This window comes from Poecilia latipinna, unplaced genomic scaffold (assembly GCF_001443285.1).
Source record: "Poecilia latipinna isolate Pla-1442-1.1 unplaced genomic scaffold, P_latipinna-1.0 Scaffold1998, whole genome shotgun sequence".
In the NCBI taxonomy this organism is placed as follows: Eukaryota; Metazoa; Chordata; class Actinopteri; order Cyprinodontiformes; family Poeciliidae; genus Poecilia; species Poecilia latipinna.
In genome coordinates this window covers 61,993-80,685 of record NW_015114614.1, presented here as the reverse complement: position 1 = coordinate 80,685, position 18,693 = coordinate 61,993, and the positions used below count along the sequence as shown (strand labels likewise).

Below are 18,693 nucleotides of genomic sequence, written 5' to 3'. Positions count from 1 at the left end.
TACATAAAACTTCCCATGTTTAATAAGAATAAGTATTTCATAATTAAAAACTAGTAGGGGTTTCTCTGGATTCCTGTTCTAATAAAACTAAATATTGGTTCTCCATGTTTGATTCTATTAGTAAGTATGAAACTAAATAATTTGGAAATGTTTTGAGGTTTCCTAACATCATAAAAAGGCTGATAAACATCCTCCTATCCTTTCCTGTTTGACTGGGCTGCAGGCAGAACGACAAACTCAAATTTAGATTGACTTTTCTACAGCTTACTACTGAATTGAATCTCTCTTCCTTGTTTTAGCATGATATGATATAACAAGTTTAAAAAAATATAAATGAAAACTTCTCTTATAATTGTTCATAGAAACAGAAGCTTGGTATTTTTAGAAACATTTGTTAGATTTTTGTCAGTTTAACTATTAATAGAGTATAAAGAAGAATCAAGTTTACAGGTTGATTCAATAGATCTTATTCTCGCTGTCTAATGGCAAGCCAGAATCAGCATTGTGTTGTTTCAGGATTTCTTGAAACCTGCAGGTTTTTTTTACTTCCTAAAAAAATAAAGTAGAATGGACTTTTGAAATAAACATTTTTCTGTAATTATCCCAGTTGTAATAAATAGTTTTCAATTTAGAACTTGTATTTATGTATAGTTCTTTGAACGGTTTCTGCCCCAAAATTTTTTGTTTTGTTTTTTCCAAAATGTTAATATTTCATGTGGTGGAATAAGTTTTTAAATCAGACAAAAAGAATTGTTTTCTTTAGAGCCACCACCTAGTTTAAAACTGTCCTGCTCCTGTTTATAATAGCCTTATTCAATAAGGGCTTATATTCATCATTAAAAATCATAATATATCAATTGGCTGCTTCTGAATAGCATATATAATCTTATGTACTGGCCTTTACATAAGATTATATTGGTCACTACTTGTATCTGCATGCAGGCCCATAGGTTGATAATAAATTGGTCAGTTCTTCTCATACCTACTGTGGTTGATTATTGTTCTCTGTTTTAGTAACATCACTTGATCAAGCCTTTTCTAACATTCAAAACTGCTAAATAAGTAATAAACTGTGTATGATTCCTGCTTATATTGTACTGGCTCAATATTGGTATTGACCAATACTCAAAGCGGCAATATCAGTATCGTGTCAGAAGCGAACAAAGTTGATTTGGGACAGCCTTATAAATAGATTTGCCATTTATTTTTCAGTAAAGTATTAGACTGTTTAGTATAGAAACGATTACCTGCATAACTTTTCTTCCTTTTGCTTTGCAGAGGAACTTGAATGCAAGCCTGTTTTCCTGAAGCCCCCAGTCTACCCGTTCTCCTCACTGGGCCCTCAGGGTTCCTCCTCAGAGGTCTCCAGTGCCCCAACAAGCCTTCCAGACCTCAATTCTCTTCACTATGGATCTTCAAGAAGCTGTTCCGACAGCCCCGGTGGCCACCTCCATGGCGCCGACAGTAGCGAGGTCAGAGGTCAGCCCCTGACTGGCGTCGACCTTCTGTCTTCCGTGGACCGCAGGCCTACGAAAAGCACGGCGCCCCCTTGCCCGGACAGAACTCTGAAGCCAGTGTGTGACCTCGTAAACGACGCGAGCTCGGCCATCTTGGTACGGACCAACAGCCACGATGCATTCAGTGAGCTGGACGCGGCTGAACAGCAGATGGAGGAGGAGAAGGAGGCGCTGCTTGTGGACTTCGACACCCCCGTGGTCGCAGAGGTGGGGGCAGGGCTCAACTTGAACAGTGTTACGGAGGAGCAAGCTTCTGCAGGGACAGATGAGTTGCATCAGCAGAGCGGCGGTTACTCTGCTTCACTCAGTTTGTTGGACATTATTTTCCCTGCAGCAGTGGAGAAAAGTTCAGAGCCCATCGATGAGTCACAGTCGAGAACCGCAGAGTGTGCTGATGAAGACGACAAGAAGAGCGAAGAAGTCTTCTCCTCAGAGCAACCGGTGGAGAATTCCTTGAGCCTCCATGAAACAGATCCTACAGAATCCAATAAACAAGCGACTTTATCAAACAAAGAGCCTTCATTGGATAAGATGTTGGAAGAAGGTGTAGCTGAGTCTACCGAAGGGTTGATGCATGAATCAAATGGCGAACCAGTCAGCTTATCATGCCTGCCGATAGCTGTGTCAATGTGTGGCGCTCTGGTGAAGTCAAATACCTCAGAAGACGATTTGGAGGCAGCAGAAGAGCGTCATGACGGGGCAGCAGCGTCTGAGGACGCAGAGACGGAGTCGCCGTTGGCTCTGGAACCGAAAGATGACGCCAGAGACTCCATTAGGGATGACGACTCCTATGATTCAGAGCAGATTCCAGAGCGCAGGCCATCTCCAGAGGGCCAACATGGCTCCCTAGAATCTACCATTCCTGCAGAACTTTCCACCTCTGACCATTTGGAGTCCAGTCCAGTCGATCCCCCCGAGTTCGGTTTTGAGTATCTACCCGAGAGCGACCAGGCTGAGCTGCTGGTCACAGATGAAGAGTTGGATGCTTTCCTTCAGGCGCATGCTGAAGCGGAGCAGGGCTCGGGGGCTTCTTTCTGCAGCAGCTCTGGAGATTACACCGAACCAAAGTGTCTCTCAGAGTCAGGCCAAGATCTGGAAGAACAGCAGATCGAGAAAGGACAACAAAGCTGCAGTCAGGATGGACAGGAAGACCTGGAGGAACTGGCCTCTCCAGAAAGTTGCAGAACAACTGCTGCTACACCAGTATTACAAGACTCTTGTAGACCTTGCCAGGAAGACTCCTCTGGAGTCAGCTATTCTTTAACCAGCAACACTTCCCTGTCCCAGCACAGAAGTAGCTCCGATCAGCAACACTCCTATGGAGGTGCGAGACCAAAACAGCCACACAGCCAAACTACCAGACCTCCACCTGCTGGAGAAGAAGGGGTGGAGCTTGATGCCTCTCCAACACCAGAAGACGAAGAGAGCCCAAGCCCTATAGAGGAGCACTCCAGATTCAGGGATTCCAACTCCAGCATCGCCTCTCAGAACCATCAGGATTTCTCCGTGGGGTTTGATGAACTCTCAGAGCCGCCTCCTTACCCCGGGGAGGAACCAGTGGCCGTTGCCAGGTCAACAAGCTGGAAGAGGGACGGCATTGAGGAGCTGGGGAGCAGACAGCCGGAGTGGGTGCCAGACGCTGAAGCTCCCAACTGTATGAAGTGCAAGCAGAGGTTCACTTTCACCAAGAGGCGCCATCACTGTCGAGCCTGTGGGAAGGTAAGCCTGTGACATAGTGGGATGTGTCAATCATCCTTCATACAGTCTTCTTTTTCTCACAAAAAAACAGATTTATTAGTCGTCTTTCATAGGAATGCATGATATATCGGCATCAACATCAGAATCTGCTTTTGTCTGCCATTTTGTACTCAACAGTCTGACAACTAAAACTCGGCTGAGATCATGAACTGACGTCCATTTCCATCTTGTTGCTCTTTATGTTTGCGTTTCTTTAGATGAGGTTGGTTATGTGGTTTTGTTCATGTGACCAAGATAGCATCCCCAGGGCTGGCTCCTAATCCCATTTCCAAACCTCCATAGTGCAGAGGAGGTGCATTTAGGTTTCATTCACACCAGCCCTGTTTAACCTTTTTTAACCAAATAAGGTTGAACAGAAAGTTTAGTTCATTTTGGGAGATGTGAATGTGTATTTAAACTCTTGTCCGTCAGCAAACCTCGGTCTGTGTTCGGTTGAAGTGAACTGTGATACGGTTCAAATGCATTGTGAATGCCAAGCGGGCTGGGGACTGCTCCAAAAACAGGAAGCAAACTACAGCGCAGGGCATTCTGGGTAAATACAACCAAAAGAAACATGGGAGTCTAGCTGTAGCAGGAGAAATGGCTCATGGTCTTTTATCAAAAGAAAAGTCCTTCAGCCGCTAAAGTCTGACCCCACTCTGTTTTTGTTTATGTTTTGTGAAGAAGGAAGTTGCGTTCATGTCTTCTTTAGAGGTTTTTGTGTGGGGGTGCTGCGTTCTTGATGCACCGCCCCCACAGCCGAGGAGGTGAACATGTTTTTCAAAACATTTGTTTTCAGAGCTGCCTCTGAATTTTACAGTGTGAAGTTGAACCACAGTAGCTGAAAATATAGCAAATGTTGCCGCTTTGGTCCCAAATAGAAATAAGTCCACCAGACTAAATAGTGTGAAAACACCCTTAATATTGCTCTGAACTGCAGCGTGCCATTGGTCTTCTAAAAGGCAGTTCATAAACATTATTTCATGTCACCGGCTACCAGAAATTATGATTCCTCATTGCTGATCATTAAATAACATTGATCGGCTGGTTCATGTAGGTAAACACAGAGATTCATCATTCTTCAGCAACAAATTATAAATTAGTCAGATGGGAGGATGGAGTTAAATACCTGGCAACAATGGAAAGAAATCTTGTTAGAGGTTGCAAAAGGCTTAAGACTGGCACAGAGGTTCTTCTTCCAGCCTTAAATATGTAGATGGATCAGCTGATATTCATGTTGGAAGATATACAGTGTCTCAAAAGACTTGCAGCTGTCATGGCAACAAGACAACGTATTGACTTATATGATCTGAATTACACTTTTCAGAATTTTATTTAGTAAAAAAAACAATAAAAGATCAAAGACATTCTTCTCTGAATTGGTCTGTCACAGAAAATAAATAAATAAAATACTCCTAGGCTTCTGGTAAAGTGATAAAATATGAAAAGTATGAATTATGTCTAAATCCTCCTTAATTATGATCAATAACCTTATTAATTAATCAATTTATTTCTGTCCATTTGTTTTTTACATTCCTTCTCTCTCAACAAACCTAATTTTCTGTGAGCTGAATCGTTTTTGTTTTTGTGTTCTCCGGTGTCTGTGCCCCAGAAATAGTTAAAACGGTAGATTACATCTCGGAGCTAAAAATAGCCCTATGGCAAAGAGCATGAGTCAGCGGTTCTTTTTCCAGCTCCTCTTTAGACCTCCGCTGAGCCTTGCATCCTGGAGCCAGTGGCTAAGTCCTCTAAGGAGCGGCGATTAAAGCAGGACTGGAAGCCGGCGCTCAGGATGCGATTGTTTACAGCTCAGACGACATGATTTGCCGCTGCTACTCCTGCTGCTATTGCTGCTGCTGCTGTTGCTGCTGCGTGGCGCCGCACGAACATGTCAGGATGCTCTCTGAATAGTTTTCATTCCACCTTTCTCTCTCTGTCTCTGCTAGAGTGAATCGGTGTTGCCTTCATTGTGGTTCTCTTTCTGTGGCAGGTGTACTGCGCTGGGTGCTGCAACAGAAAGTGTAAGCTGAAGTACCTCGATAAGGAGGCTCGAGTGTGCGTCCTCTGCTTTGATACCATACACAAAGGTAAGAGGAACGCTTTTCATCTGCCCATGGGCGTTATTGCAGTGACAAAATCAAAGGATAGATGATTCATTGTTCAGTTGTTAACACCCTCCCCTCTCCCCACCGAGATTAGCCTTTAGCACACAGACCGTCAGATCTTCATTGACTATAGCAGCACAAAAATGAAATTCTCAGGATTTGTTTTTAGTGAGAAATGTTTACATTTTAGTGGATCTGGGTGCATAATCAGCCATAAACAGTTCAAAATAGTAGTTGTAGGAATAACAATAGTATTATTATTATTATTATTATAGAAAAAATCTTAACATGGTAATTATAATAACCATAATATTAATAGCATCACAGCTGTTATTTTCATAGTATTATATATAACTGTAACAATATTCTAATCACAATAATACAGTAATAACAATGGTAATAATTATCACAATGTCCTATTAGTATTGTCATAGTGAAAATAATATTATATATCATTTTATTAACAATTATATTAACATTATAGTAAAAATAATAGCGTCATTATAATTATAGTCATTATAATATCTGTCTTAATCCCTACACTTATTTATTATAGATAGTATAGTACAATTAGTACAATTAATAGTAATAAGTGTAGTAATGTTGTTATAACATAACAATTATTATCTTATAATAATATAACAATCTTATTATAGTAGCAGTAAAAATATTATATATAAAGTAAAAAAAATATATAATTCTATTAACAGTTATATAATACTAATAGTGTTATAATGACTGTAGCAACAATAATAGTAATATTAATAATAGTGATAATTATAGTAATATAAATAACATTATTAAAGTAATTTCTTAACATTGTGAAGTAAATCAGTGGATTAGTTGGTTTGTGTGATACTAGAGGTGTTGGGTGTTCTGGACATATTGGCGCCCTTTCTCCTTTGAGTTGTTCGGCCTGATCAGGTGGAAAAGGAATCGGCCATTTTCCGGTTCTGCTTGGCCGTGGTACTGGTGGTTTCAAGCAAACAGAAAAATACATGGAACAACAAGGATAATGCAATATTTAAAGCATTATTGTAAGCCGGAAGTGAACATATTTTATGAGAGTCAGAACTTGGCAAACGTGTCTTCTGGGTAGTTAACACACCAGAGCAGCAATGCTAAATACCTGTGTACGGTTCTCAGAAAGATTTCTGCTTTGTCCTTCATATCCATAAAAAGCGCTGTACAACAGGCTGAAACTGAAGTAGTCATGTAATATTCCCAGAATCCCAGCCTCGCTCCGTCACTTTGCTCGTTTCCTTGTCTCGTAGCTTTGTAGTGTTGATGCACATGATTAAACTTTATCTGTGATAGCAGTCGATAATGTTAGCTAGCTTACCACGAGTCAGCTTTTCTGCATATTTTAAAACCTCTGCCTGCTTTAATGAGTGGTACAACTTTATTTTTTAAAATGCACTTTATTTATTGATCTAATCAATTCCTGTATTGTCCCCTATAACTCAACCATTGTATTCTAAGCTATAAAATGAAATTCACAGTAAAGGAGTAGTTGAAGTTAAACTGGATGGATTGCTTCAGCTCTCAGTTCTCACAGCTACTACAGAGAGTAGCTGAAACACGAGTCAGTGAATAAAAATGATGGCTTTCGATGCAAAGCGCTAACTTTATGGAGCAGGAAAACAAAGAATTATGTGTTCACAGCAAACTGGAGTTGTACAAAAGTGTGGATGAAATCAAGTTATCACAATGGAGAGAAAAGAAATAAGCATTAGTGCTTCACAAACTCTTCCACACATCAGCAGGAACAAGATACAAACTTTGTATTGTTAAACACATCACTGTTTTAAAGGACTTTAATGTAGCCCCACATATTTCTCTTTGTGTATGTGTGATGTTTGGATCTTGATCGTTACCATATATAAGTTTGTATTTTAATCTTAGTTTGTTACCCAATCTAAACCCTTCAGGTTGTTGCAGTGGTTTTTGGGGGGATTTCTATACCCTGAAATGACTGATTTTTGCAGCACCTTTTTATGAAAGTAAGGGATTTTTTCTTAGTTTTATTTTTGGCATAACATAGTCTTACAAAAAAAGTTGAAATTTGTTCACATAACCTTCTCAAAAAACTGGATTTTAAAAGCTAATATTTAAAGTGCAAATAACATTTTCAAGAACCGTATTTTGTGAACTATAAGTCGCTCTGGAGAAGGCCTGTCGCGATAAACGATAGGTTTAATTTATCGTGCGATTAATTGATCTATCGACCTCATTTTAATTATCGGCTTTATCGTCTCTTCTTGCCTTTTTTTCTTTCTATTGACAACACTGAATGAAAAAAGGCTCAAAAAAGCTCTCCACTGACCCTCCCTTCCTCATTTCCTTAGTGTAATGTCCAGCGCACACTACCTGAGACCACACATTAGCCGACAGGAATCCTAGGTATAACGGTTCGATCGGGTTCGTCGTGCCATGTGGTGTCCAGCCACATGGGCACAAAATAATGGCTACAAGTCCAGCTAACTAATTTTAAAACCAGACATTAATCAATGCTTTACTAGAATCTACCTGTGACGCATTTGGCTAGAGTCAGCGTAAGTCCTGACTGAATGAAAATCATAACCTATTTATGTCACTTTAACAAAGAGCAGCTAAAAAGTTACCGGGTTTATCAACTATGTAGCAGTTTGGCTCCAACTCCTCCCCTTGTCCTTTCTATATTCTTTGCATGAAATGTTGAATAAATATTAATGTTGTTTCCACATATTATCTCCAATGTCTGCTGGACTTTAGACAATTAATTGCTCTGCAAAATTTGTTATCGTGACAGGCCTACTCTGGAGTATAAGACACAAATAAAAGTATGCGTCAGGGACAGAAAATAACTCATGTAAGACACAGAACCATCCAGACTATGAAAAAAAGTGACTTATAGTCCAGAAAATACAGTTTCTTCTTAAAATGGCAAATCAAATCATGTCAAAGTGTAAAAGAAGCATAACTTTGGTCACCCAAGTTAACGCAAACTGTTTACACAGTACAGGCAAATCCTGCAGAACAGGAAACCGACACTTTCAAAGGTCTAAAAATCAGCCACTGTCCCCTGGACTGACTGACAGACTCTCCCACCAGGTCACTACTGCAACATTGTCGCTACATTTAGTGGCTTTTCAAACAACAACAAAAAAGTCATTATTGGCCAAAATTGGTTAGGCATTTTAAAGATTTGTGATCTGCCAGAAAATTGCAGTCAGTGCACCCCTAGGTATTAAATATTTCATTTGTAATACAAAGTAATTCAAATGTTTCCTTCTAAATATTGAAGCAATTCTATAAAGAAATGTTTGTATGTGTAAAACTATAATAAAGTCGATGCTTGGCTGAAGTATAAAGGAATCCTTTTGTGTTTCATGCCTGCAGCAGGACAGGAGGGAGGTGATGGATGGAGGAAGGAGAATTAGAGCAGGACTCTGTTTTTGTCTTTCGTTTTTATGGGTGTGTGTGTTCTTGTGACTGGTCCTGGACCAGCTTAACGCAGCAGACATGTGATGCTCACACGCTGCCTGAATAAAAAAAAAAATAAAAAAACCCAACAAGGTTGATCCACTTTCACGGCTTGTATTTGCTGCTGTGGTGCAGTGGGTTGTGGTCTCCTCTCCTCCCTTCTTACGTCAACATGTAAAGGCTTGCTGCGCGCACACACGCTCTCACAGCAGCCTGCGGCTAACAGCCTATTAATGCTAACAGCACACTCCTGGAAATCGACTTTTGTGAAAAGCTGTGCTGGCTGTGTCTGAGGTCAGCCTGAGGAATAGGCTGGGGATGATTTGGGCTGATTGAGTTTTAACAGACGAGACGATGAGGAGGTAAGATGTGGATCACTCAGAACTTTGTTCTGCTTTTTTGCTTTAGATATGTGCAAAAGCCTTTTTGGAGTATGTGTGAGGATGGACCCTGTATCACTGATGACTATTAACTAGTGTTATAAATACCCTGCATGTCAAAGTAGAAGTATTTATTTCTTGTGTATTTTCATATATATATATATATATATATATATATATATATATATATATATATATATATATATATATATATATGTATTTATGTATGTAAAATCGCGTGCTTCAAAAGCCATTTCCATTTCAAATGTGTGCAAAACCTTGAAGATGCTCCTCTAATGACGAAAAAAAAATCTAAATTTTGTGATTGTGGTGCTTTGGTTAAATGCGATAAGTCTTTAGAAAACATGCTTGCGCCATCATCCCCCTTTCACTTCCTGTCATCTTATTCTTCATAGTTTCCGCCAGTAGCTGTTTATCATGCAACTCGTGTTATGCAAAAAAAAATTGTTTCCATTGCAGTTTTGCAAATTATACAAATTTCAATAACCAAATCCTTCTAGTGCCAAAACGTTTCATTGAACTATTGAACAGTTGCTATTGTGTGGCTGTTTTTGATTTTCTTATCTCGCCTGTTGTCAATTACACATTATCGATGAAACTTTGAGGCTTAATCAATATTATGTAGCTAAATGCTTTGTCAACGTTTTTCTCCTAGCATAACCAAAAGGCACTGAGAAAACATCTTAGAGTTTTCCTAAACCTATCAGTTTATCATTCATCAGCATCAGGCACACAGTTGGATCAAACACCTGTTTTCCAGATGAATTGTGTCTCTGTAAGAATGTGGTGCGCTCCATGATCTGGCCAAAGTAACAACTTAATGTTTGGGGATCTTCCAAACTAAAATAATGCTTTAAATTCATCACATATCCGTCATGCAGACTGATCTCTGTCCTGCTTGTCCGCTAATTGATCTGATGGTTTTTAACCTGAAAAGCTATGACAACGTGGAAAAAGATAAGTCAGGAATAGAGGGGTTTGTTGTAATGCATGTGGTCAAATCAATGTCCAGCAATTGTATCACAAATGTTTTCCTTTTGTAACCATAGTGACAGACTAAATCTGAAGTGAGTTTGATAAATTTGCAGAATTGTCTGGAGTGGAAGGTTTAAATATTTATGTTACACATTCAGTGTTTCCTCAGAAGGTAAAGCTTTCTGAGGTCAGTTTTTCCTAGAATCTGCTCCTGTTCTACATGGTGTTTAAGGTTAATGGGTCAGTGCTGCAGCCTAGATATTCATTACTGCTCTGAGGTTTTACCTTAACCTTCACTTTACCTACCGCTGTATTACATCAAGATTTTATTTCACTTCCAGTAAACAGACATTTTCTCTTGATTGTTCGTTCGCCACTCCGAATGAACGCATTATGTTTTAGTCTTTGGAAAATGCAGGAAGTGCTTATGTTTGCCTGAAGTGGGTCATCACCTTAAAAAATAAATTTTATTCCTTTTTTGGATTTTCTTATTTATTCTTTGTACATTTGTACCATGTTTGGAGGCTATCAGCACCTCCTCTAAACCCAACTTGGCATAGGTCTTTATTAGAGATGCACTCATAATTTCCTTAATTTTGTGAGATCGGTGACCGGCCGATACTTACATGTGAAACCAATCTCATCCACTGATCTTTTCTACCTCAGCAAATGTCTAAAAATCAGCCACTGTCCTCTTCTGTTCTGCCGTGAGAGAGGTTCGACTGTTAGCCCCGCCCACCAGGTCATGTCTGCACATTTGCACTTAACAACAGTCACTCCACTGTTATCAGTTCAGCATTTTTCTTGCTATATTTTGCAACATTTCAGTCAAAACAAAAATCAGTATCGGCCAAAATCAGAATCGGCAGGTCAGGCTTCTTAAAGGTCTGTAATCGGCAATCAACCTGAAAACTGCTATCGGTGCAACCCTAATAAAATGCTTTTCTAACAACCTATTTGTGTTTCAGCCCAGGCCCTGGAGCGGATGATGAGTCCCACGGGCCCGAGCCCAAACCCCAATGTCCCGTCTGAGTACTGCAGCACCATTCCCCCTCTGCAGCAGGCTCGCGCGGCAGGAACGCTGAACTCCCCCCCGCCCACCGTCATGGTCCCCGTCTCTGTTCTCAAACACCCCAACAATGACGGTACCCATGATGATGCGTGTTTAATGGCTCCTCTTTGATTCTGTTTATAGTCTGTAGTTTGATTTCTGTCTTGTTTCTCTGAAATGTTCACATTGAAGAAATTCCTGTTTCTCTGTCATATCAGCTTGTCCACGTGAGCAAAAACGCGTTTGGTTCGCTGATGGTATCTTGCCCAACGGAGAGGTGGCCGACACAGTCAGGCTGTCGGTGACGAGCCGCAGGAGCTCACAGGAGTTCAGTCCAGACCCGGAAACCGTAAGACAAACATCCATAAAGCTTCACCCCAATTCCTCTCACTCAAACAGTGTTAACTAAGAGCGGGAGATATGAAAAAAATATAATATTGCAAATTTTTGTCTGCAGAAGTCATGATTTTTTTTTTTTTTTATGAATCCAAGCTGCTTAAGGCAATTAGAATATTCTGGAGGCGTTGGAGTCAAGTTACTTTCCTCTGCATGTAGTGAGAACAAAACATGAAGATCCAAAATGCAGCAAAATTAAACACTTTATTCTCTTTAGGGGAAATATATCCACTTAACTTTCACTAACTTCTGTTTGCATCTGTGTTTGTCGATCCTTTATGTTACATTTGATGGCAAAAAGAAGAAAAGTTTTTAAAACATTTTTGGTGTTAATTTAATTTAGGTTTTTAACCAAATGTTTTGAACTTTGGCTTGTTAAAATTTTATTTTAAAAAGAAAGCATATTGTTGTAGCCTGAGATGATCATCTCTTATTTCAGTCTGGCTCAGCTGGGTTGGACCCTGGAGGTGGGGCCCCATCCGTCCCTGAAGCCCCTGTAGTCGTGCCGGTGGAGCGAGCTCTGGTGTCTGGACCCTGGGATTACGGGTTGCTTTCTGGAATTGGTTCTTCAGTGATGAGGGTTCCCAGTCTGTTACCAGACAGTCAGGATGAGCTGCCTCCTCTGCTCATCACCACCGGAGAAGATGACGGGGAAGGTGTGTGAGTCTGCATGACAGATATGTGACAAATTTAAAGACTTTGAAATTTGAAATAAGACTCTTATTGTGAAAGTTTGCTCTATAGCTTTATAACATGGAAGCATAAACCCTGGTGTTATGAGATAAGCAGACCCTGAGATAAGTTTGATCAGCCTTTAGCAGGTCTAACGACCAGCTGGAGCAGATCTCTACTGCATGCTGCCTCACAGTTTGATTGAGCATTTTCTAGGCAAACCAACTAGTTTGATTAAATCGGACTAAACAGGACTGAACGCGCCCTCTGTCTGGACCTTCTGGAACCGTCAGCTCACACCGTTCTGTGTTTGGTGCTTAGATGTTTTGGTGGAGGAGAGTCCAGCTCCCTGTCAGATCCGACACCTGTTGGAGGAAGGAGGTCCGCGTCCGCTGACCTTCGTTCTGAATGCCAACCTCCTTGTAAATGTCAAACTGGTTACCTGTGAGTAGAATTGTTTGCTTCTGGTATGAATGTTGCTCATTATGAAACGGACCGCCTTCCTCCTGCCTTCTTACTCCTTGCTGTTCCCAAACAGACAGCGGCAGGCAGTGCTGGTGTGTCGGCTCTAATGGACTGCTGGCTCTGGGACAGAAAGAGTTGGTGTTTCTGTTGGAATGTTTGTCAGGAGAAAAAACGCTTCCAAGAGACCTCTTCTCACTTTATCTCAGCGTTTACCAGGATGCCCAGAGAGGTAACCGGTTCACACGGGGCCTTACTAGAACATTCAGAAAGCATCTCCAAAAAGCTACAAACCTCGTTGTCTGTTGCAGGGAAGTTTGTGGAGGAGCTGGATAACATTACGTTCACAAGCAGCTTCCTGGACAGCAAAGATCATGCAGGAATGCTGTTCTTCTCCCCCAGCTGTCAGTCTCTGGACGGCCTCACGCTTCCTCCACAGCCGTTTCTGTTTGGCCTGCTTGTCCAGAAGCTGGAGGTTCCCTGGGCCAAAGTGTTCCCGCTCAGGCTGCTGCTACGGCTCGGAGCCGAATATGACAGTGTGTGATTTGCTTCTGCTGTTTTTTTTGTTTTTTTTTGTACAACACAGCTAGAATCATGTCCGCTGTTCACTAGGGAAGCACAGATTCCCTTTTTTTCCATACAAATAACTGAGGTTTAATATTAGCCGATGCATAAAAGCAGTGCTGAATTGGCTTAAAACATTTATTATTTTACATAAATATACACATTTATTTGGTAATTCTGCACCAGTACAGCACACCCAACTACACCAATAACTTCACAATCTTAGTCAAACATGCTAAAGTAACGCATTGTTTTTTCAGTCGGTGCAGTCAGGACTACAACAGCCAATGTGAAATAATTAAGGTATTTACCTTCTGCAACAAACCGGCTTTCAGATGGTTCAGAAAATGCACTTATGGATTCTAAATATAATGTCAAATAAATAAAACATGACATTTCTCAGAGCACAAAGCATAGAATTTGGCTGAATAGATCTTCCCTTTTAGATTGGACACATTGTCGCCGTTGCACAATCTGGACTTTTTTTCAATATCTGGACCAATCCAGATATTTATATCAGATTGGTTAATATCTCTACTGTCCACACACACACACTCAGCTGACTGATGTGCTGTTTCACATCACACCTTACATTTGGGAAATTGTCCTATTATTGTTCAATAAATGTAATAATTAATAATAATTAACCCTAAATTGATGTGTGTGTGTTTCCAGTGTATCCAACGATGCTCGTAAGTGTTCGTTTTCGGGACTCTGTGTATCGAGAGACGGGACACACCATTATGAATTTACTGGCTGTAAGTACCACAGCAGCAGGTGGTTCCCACCATGGACAGCTGTCAATATTAAATCAATCAGGTTATGTTTGTGATCCAACTGAAGAAGTTAAAAACCTTTAATATTTTAGTGTAATTATTAGTTTCTTACCCAGATCACGCTGCATAATTTCAAGTGTTTTAACTGTGAACCAGAAGGTTTTTTTTTCTTTTTCTTGTTTTTTACCCCAGAAAGACAAATCTTTATTAAAACTTTATTTTTCAGAACATTTTTTTTAATCTTAGGTTATTTCTCATGTACTTTGAACCTTTGCTGTGTTGTGAGTTTAAGTTCGGACATCACTGATACAAAACTGTGAATTTTCAATTAGTTTGAAATATTTTGCACCCTCTAATCTCCGCCTATAATGAGGCTGTTTTCTGGGGTAGAGTTCTGCTCTGGAGCTGTTCCTGCAGCAGAAACTATAAGATTTTAAAAACAAAAGTTAAATTTCCTGTAGTCAAAATGCACTAGTTTTCACTTTGTAGCTGTGGATGTTATGAAACCCGAATATGAAGTTCTGAATCTGCATCCCTCTGAGAGGCTTTTAGTCAATTTTGACTTTTCAGATTTTAAGTGTCATTTTTTGGCTAATTTTTCTATAGAAAAGAAGCTGCATATTAATTATTCACACCTAGATATAGGGTGTCAACATTCTTAGGCCACACCTTCTTCATTACACAACACATAACCTGTTATCCAGTTATGATTTTTCAGCTAGAACTTAGAAAATATGTCTAAAAATGATGACAGGCTCCGTGTATGTAAGAACAGATAGTCATAATGTGTTAATGGTCTTCGTCCAGGACCTGAGGAACTACCAGTACAGCCTGCCAGTGGTGGAAGGCCTGAGGATCCACATGGAGATGGGACACAGCTACATTGAGATCCCCAAGGGTAGCTTTAGCGAGGTAAGCTTTACATTTCCAATTACAGCATGGTATCAACGTTGTCTGATATCTTTTGATTTTTAGTTCTGTAAAAGTTGAGGCTCCCTCCTTACCTGTCTTTTCTAAGTGATTACATCTGAAATAATTTTTCAGTAATCTTTTAAGGTTTTAGTCCAGCATACTCAAAACCTTTGAGTATGCATTGTGGACAGTACATTTGGCAGAATGGTTGACTCATGCAACTGACACCATGATGACTTCATTGCACGAGTATGACTGTGATAAGATCTTTATTTTACTTTAAAGAGAAAGCTAAAGGTGAATCAGAGTTTGCTTTTTATGGTCAATTGCGCATTCACACTTTCCCAAACAAACCAGACTTTCCAGGCAAACAAACTAGAGTTCAAAGCAGAATAAACAGGACTGGTGTGAATCAACCAGTCTTTCTAGAAGTGAACTCTGGTGGAGTTCGAATGCATATGTGAACCGGAGACCGCTTCAAAATCAGGAAACGGACTATAGCGCAAGGGGGATTCTGGATAAACACAACCAAAACAAATGTGCATTTTTATCGCTGAGGGAGAAATGACTCGCGGTCTTTTACCAAAGACAAAAGAAAAATCCTGGCAGCACTAAAATCTGGCCCCACTCCATTTTGGTTTACATTTCATGAAGAAAGAAGTTGCGGCGTCTTCTGAAGACGGAGGTTTTCATGTTGTTTCCTCAAGTGGTTCTGGGTGCAGCACCGCCACAGGCGAGGGGTGGAACAGGTTCCTCAAAGGTTTTAGCTTGTTTGAAGATGTTGTTGATGTGTGAACACGTCCTTAAACAAAACGATATCTGAAAGTTTGCAGCAGTTTACCACAGACAGAAATGGTTTTCTGTGCTCTACAGATGCAGAAGGTGGTGAATTCCTCCAACGAGCATGTCATCAGCATCGGAGCGAGCTTCAGCCAGGAGGCCGACTCTCACCTGGTGTGTTTCCAGAACGAAGAGGGAAACTATCAGACTCAAGCCAACAGCAAGCCAGGGAAGACTCGCACAGGTCTGGCTGCTGCAAACTCATTACTCTTTGTTGGAAAACTGTCAGTGCTACAGCAGCTTGTAAAGCCCCGTACGTTTGTCTGCTGAGGTGACTCCATTGTTTCTTTCTACAGTGACTGGAGCCAGCTTTGTGGTGTTTAATGGAGCGCTGAAAGCCTCGTCGGGTTTTATTGCCAAGTCCAGCATCGTCGAAGGTAAAAGTTACTCACAGTCAGACTTTAGATCTAGTATATATGCCAGCGTGTGAATAATAGGTAAGATATAAATTTGTTTTTCAGATGGGTTGATGGTTCAGATCCCACCGGAGACCATGGAGTCTTTGCGCTCCGCCCTGAGGGAACAGACAGACTTCCACATCCCCTGTGGGAAGAACGACGGCGGAGAGGTCCGAGAGAACGTCACGGTCCGCTGGGTCGACTGGACATCTCCCGTCAACTCTGGGTAACTTTACTTATAAGCCTGTCCCAACAGGCAATTAATCAATTAATAACATTATTAATTAAAATGAGCTCCATAATTTACAATCTGATGATTCCAATTTTTTGAAAGGCAAATTTGTCCACAGAGTCATCTTAATCCATTGTAATTATGGTTTTGGTGTGTGTGTTTGTTTTTTAATTGTTTTTGGTTGTAGTATTTTATTTTAGATATATAAAATATTTTCCAGTTCCTGTACAAAGTGCTCTTTACAGAAAAGGTAATTGGTATTTAAGAAAGTGAACTTTCATTATAATGAATGAGCAACAGTAATTAAGCCAAAAGTCTATAAAATATATATTTTACATATAATACAAAAACACCTTTGTCTGGGAATATGTTTCACCCAAAACTCCTAGAGTGACAGTTTTAGCTTCTCCTGATCAAATTTACTAAAGAAATGCTACATCACTGGGTTTTACCCAATAAAATGTTTATTATTTGTCTTATTTGCATCTTCTAATGCATTTCTAATATGGCATTTAAAAAAGTTGTTTCATTTAATTTTCCTTTTATGGATCAATTAAGTATTTTTGAATTTGAAAAAGGTTTAAGCGGTTAAATGAAAAGTCTGTAGGCCGCAGCAAATCTTTTATCCGATTAATCGATTAATTGTCAGAATATTCATTAGTTGCAGCCCTAAACCTGATGGTTTGTTCCTCAGAAGTTAGGATTTGTGGAAGCTTCCACAAAAGCACCAATGTCATTCTAGATCTGTGGTTTAGATGAAATTTGGCAAAACTGACTTAACTTTAAAAGTATAATTGCGTATCTGATTTAATTACTGCGACATAAATTTAGCCAGTGGCTTTTATTTATTTAGTACACAGCAAATTCAGAAGTGTCAGATTTCCAGTGTAAGTGTTGTATGTTAAAAATACAGTGTTAATTCAACAACATGTGTTAGTGAGTGTAAGTGAGTGTTAGTTTCCCTAACACTCACTAAAGAGTTCCAAAGAGTTAAACAAAAGGCAATCCAGTCCAGTGTTGATTTCTAAATTAACTCCAACAGTCTAACTCAACACTCAGTCTGGTGTTAATTTAGAAATCATCAGACAGTTCCTCCCACAATTGTAACATATTTGTGACTTCACATCAGGGAAGGAGCAAAAGATAAGGTAGGGGTTACACATACCCGCGGCCTGGACCTACAGGGGGCCCACATGGGAGGAAGAATATGCCTTCAGGGATCCAAATTTTCTTTAGAACATCTGATGAGAACTGTAAAGGACAGCCCTCTCCTGTTGAAAACTGTGTACTATACCCCAGTAGATTATATAGCAGGGTGCCCCACTGGTAAGGTTTTTGCTAAAAACCTTACCAGGTTTTTAGCAAAAAAACCTGGTAAGGTTTTTAACCTTACCAGGCTAAAAACCTGGTAAGGTTTTTAGCAACCATTTAGAGACATAGTGGGAGAAAAATATTTAATAAAATGTTGTGCCACATGACTGGCTTTATTTTCACTCTTATATTTAACTTTATGACACACAAACTACAAATGAATCGTCCTTATTGTCTCCAGGTGCATTCTGGGTAAAGCTTGTCACCAACGTCATCATCAGTCACTTGGCAACAAATGGAACCCCATAAGCTAGAGCATTTCTACGGACTACGTTAACATGTTTTGAATTTGTGTTGTTCATCGTTAGTGACCAGTAGCCTGATGTTTCTGTTCTTCTCTTGGTTTGTTGTACTTCATGTCAGACGGACTTCAAAATGACATAGTCGCTCTCTGTGGTGATGAAACTTGTTAGCTCTGCCGTTGCGGGCATGTCCATGTTGTAAAGTTAAATTATCATGAGCTTTATTATTTGGGCCCGGTCATTAGCCCCGCCCCCCGGCCCACGCCGTCTTGTTCCGCTACTGCGTCACATGTTTGCCTGAGGAGCAGGCAGCAGTATGGCATCTTGTCTGGAGCTTATTATAACAAGGTAAGTTCCATGTTAAAATGATCATGTTTTTGACTATTTTTTATGGAGGCATTATTTTTCCATTTACACAAGAGTATCGATTCATATACATAGTTCGCTTAACGTATGTTTATTTGTTTGGCTATCACGGTATATACGACTATGTATTATCTTAACCGAACATTGAAACTGTCAGGCAAATCTGGAGGTCATTTGAGTTAACATTATTCAGGTGCGGGGTCGTTTTCTT

The 18,693-nt window shown here is 40.1% G+C and overlaps 1 protein-coding gene across 1 annotated transcript in view; it reads left to right on the top strand.

Moving 5' to 3' along the window:
* Window positions 1-18,693, top strand: part of LOC106935670 (zinc finger FYVE domain-containing protein 16-like) — a 34,749-nt gene that overhangs the window by 8,010 nt on the left and 8,046 nt on the right. The window contains exons 3-15 of the mRNA XM_015016245.1: window positions 1,279-3,236; window positions 5,245-5,341; window positions 11,169-11,345; window positions 11,470-11,600; window positions 12,087-12,303; window positions 12,641-12,763; window positions 12,858-13,013; window positions 13,093-13,317; window positions 14,021-14,103; window positions 14,929-15,033; window positions 15,907-16,057; window positions 16,170-16,250; window positions 16,335-16,497. Of these exons, the coding sequence (XP_014871731.1) occupies window positions 1,279-3,236; window positions 5,245-5,341; window positions 11,169-11,345; window positions 11,470-11,600; window positions 12,087-12,303; window positions 12,641-12,763; window positions 12,858-13,013; window positions 13,093-13,317; window positions 14,021-14,103; window positions 14,929-15,033; window positions 15,907-16,057; window positions 16,170-16,250; window positions 16,335-16,497 (3,667 nt within the window). The remainder of the gene's footprint in view (window positions 1-1,278; window positions 3,237-5,244; window positions 5,342-11,168; window positions 11,346-11,469; window positions 11,601-12,086; window positions 12,304-12,640; window positions 12,764-12,857; window positions 13,014-13,092; window positions 13,318-14,020; window positions 14,104-14,928; window positions 15,034-15,906; window positions 16,058-16,169; window positions 16,251-16,334; window positions 16,498-18,693) is intronic.